The sequence below is a fragment of the Cariama cristata genome, unplaced genomic scaffold (assembly GCF_000690535.1).
Source record: "Cariama cristata isolate BGI_N322 unplaced genomic scaffold, ASM69053v1 scaffold22576, whole genome shotgun sequence".
In the NCBI taxonomy this organism is placed as follows: domain Eukaryota; kingdom Metazoa; phylum Chordata; class Aves; order Cariamiformes; family Cariamidae; genus Cariama; species Cariama cristata.
The window spans coordinates 1-1,365 of NW_009624094.1; the positions used below are offsets into that span (position 1 = coordinate 1).

General features: G+C 58.8%; 1 protein-coding gene across 1 annotated transcript; it reads right to left on the reverse strand.

The window, feature by feature from the left end:
• Positions 1–16: 16 nt before the first annotated feature.
• On the reverse strand, positions 17–363 carry CAV3 (caveolin 3; the record flags this gene model as incomplete). Its single annotated transcript, XM_009703049.1, has 1 exon — positions 17–363. A coding segment is annotated over one exon (342 nt), but the record flags the coding sequence as incomplete, so codon positions are not given.
• Positions 364–1,365: the final 1,002 nt, after the last annotated feature.

Here is a 1,365-nt window from a genome sequence, read left to right on the forward strand (position 1 = left end):
GGAGGGGGCGGCTGCAGGGACCTAGATCTCCTTCCGGAGAGCAACTCTGATGTTGCTGCAGATCTTGGAGAGCGCTTCAAAGAAGGGGTCGCAGAAGGTGTGGATGCAGAGGGAGTAGATTCGGCTGACGCACTGGATCTCTATCAGGTAGCTCTTGATGCAGGGCACCACTGCCCAGATGTGGCAGAAGGAGATGAGGGCGAAGAGGAAGCCCCAGATGACTGCCAGGGGGATGCCCAGGATGGCAGAGAGCAGCCGGTAGCACCAGTACTTGCTGACGGTGAAGGTGGTGTAGCTGGTTTTCCAGACGCCGTCAAAGCTGTATGTTCCCACAGGCTCAGCTATCACATCCTCAAAATCCACCTGGGAGGAGAGAAGATGGAGGTAAGGGGGGTTTGGGGGGGTTAACAAGGGCTTCAGTGCAAGGACGAGGATCTACTGCAACGTAAGGGAGGGGGCTGGGGAGTGCAAGGGGATGGATCCCCTGCACCCCCCGAGCACGGACAAGTCCCCGGGCAGCAGGAGAGCCCCTGCCCTTGGAGAGAGCCAAGCGGGAGATGGAGCAGGGTCCCGGCACTGCCCGGCTTCAGCCCACGGGCAGCGTGGCACACAGGCTCACCCCACAGCACGAGGCCCCAGGCTTGGCTGCTCCGGGACACCTTCCCCGGTCCCGAACCCTGAGCTCTGGACGGGGCTTCCAGGTGCCGGGGCCAGGCACGAGCCCTCGGACCAGGGGTGTTTACTCGGAGGAGGCCAGAGCCCGTTCCTACCCTTTTTTAGCATTCGGAGACATGGGCTGCCTGCTCGGCAAGAAGGTGTTTTGTGCTAATAAAAATCCAACGGCCCTTTTGATTTATGATTTATTTATTTACATATGCAGAGGCGAGGTGCTCAGCCCTGTCTGCCTGTGCTGTGTCTGAGGAGGGAGCGAGATCAGCTCGGCCGTGCCCTTACAGGGAGAGCGCTGTTACGAGCAGGCGTTGGGAGCACCGCGAATGACAAACACCCTTAAAAGCCCCTGAACTAGGCACAGAGATCTCACTTCTAGGGAATACGTGAGCCAAGCTGTTTGTCTGGAGACATAGCCTGGCCTTTCCTTGGGAAGCTAATGTGTCTGTTTGTACATTTATGTCAAATTGCAATACCCATTCCGGTTTGGGAAGCACTTTGGTCATAAAATCGTTCTGCACCGTCTTTAATTTCCTGGAGTGGGCAAGAGACGCCAAGAGAAACGTTGACGCGGACTAGGGATGGGCAGCCAGGCTAGGTGGTCCTGGAGCGCCTGTCAGCAGCTCCCGGGAAAGCCCGGCTGCCCGGGGGGGCTGAGCAGCAGGTCCCACCACAGCCGCCCGCCTGCCCGCCTGA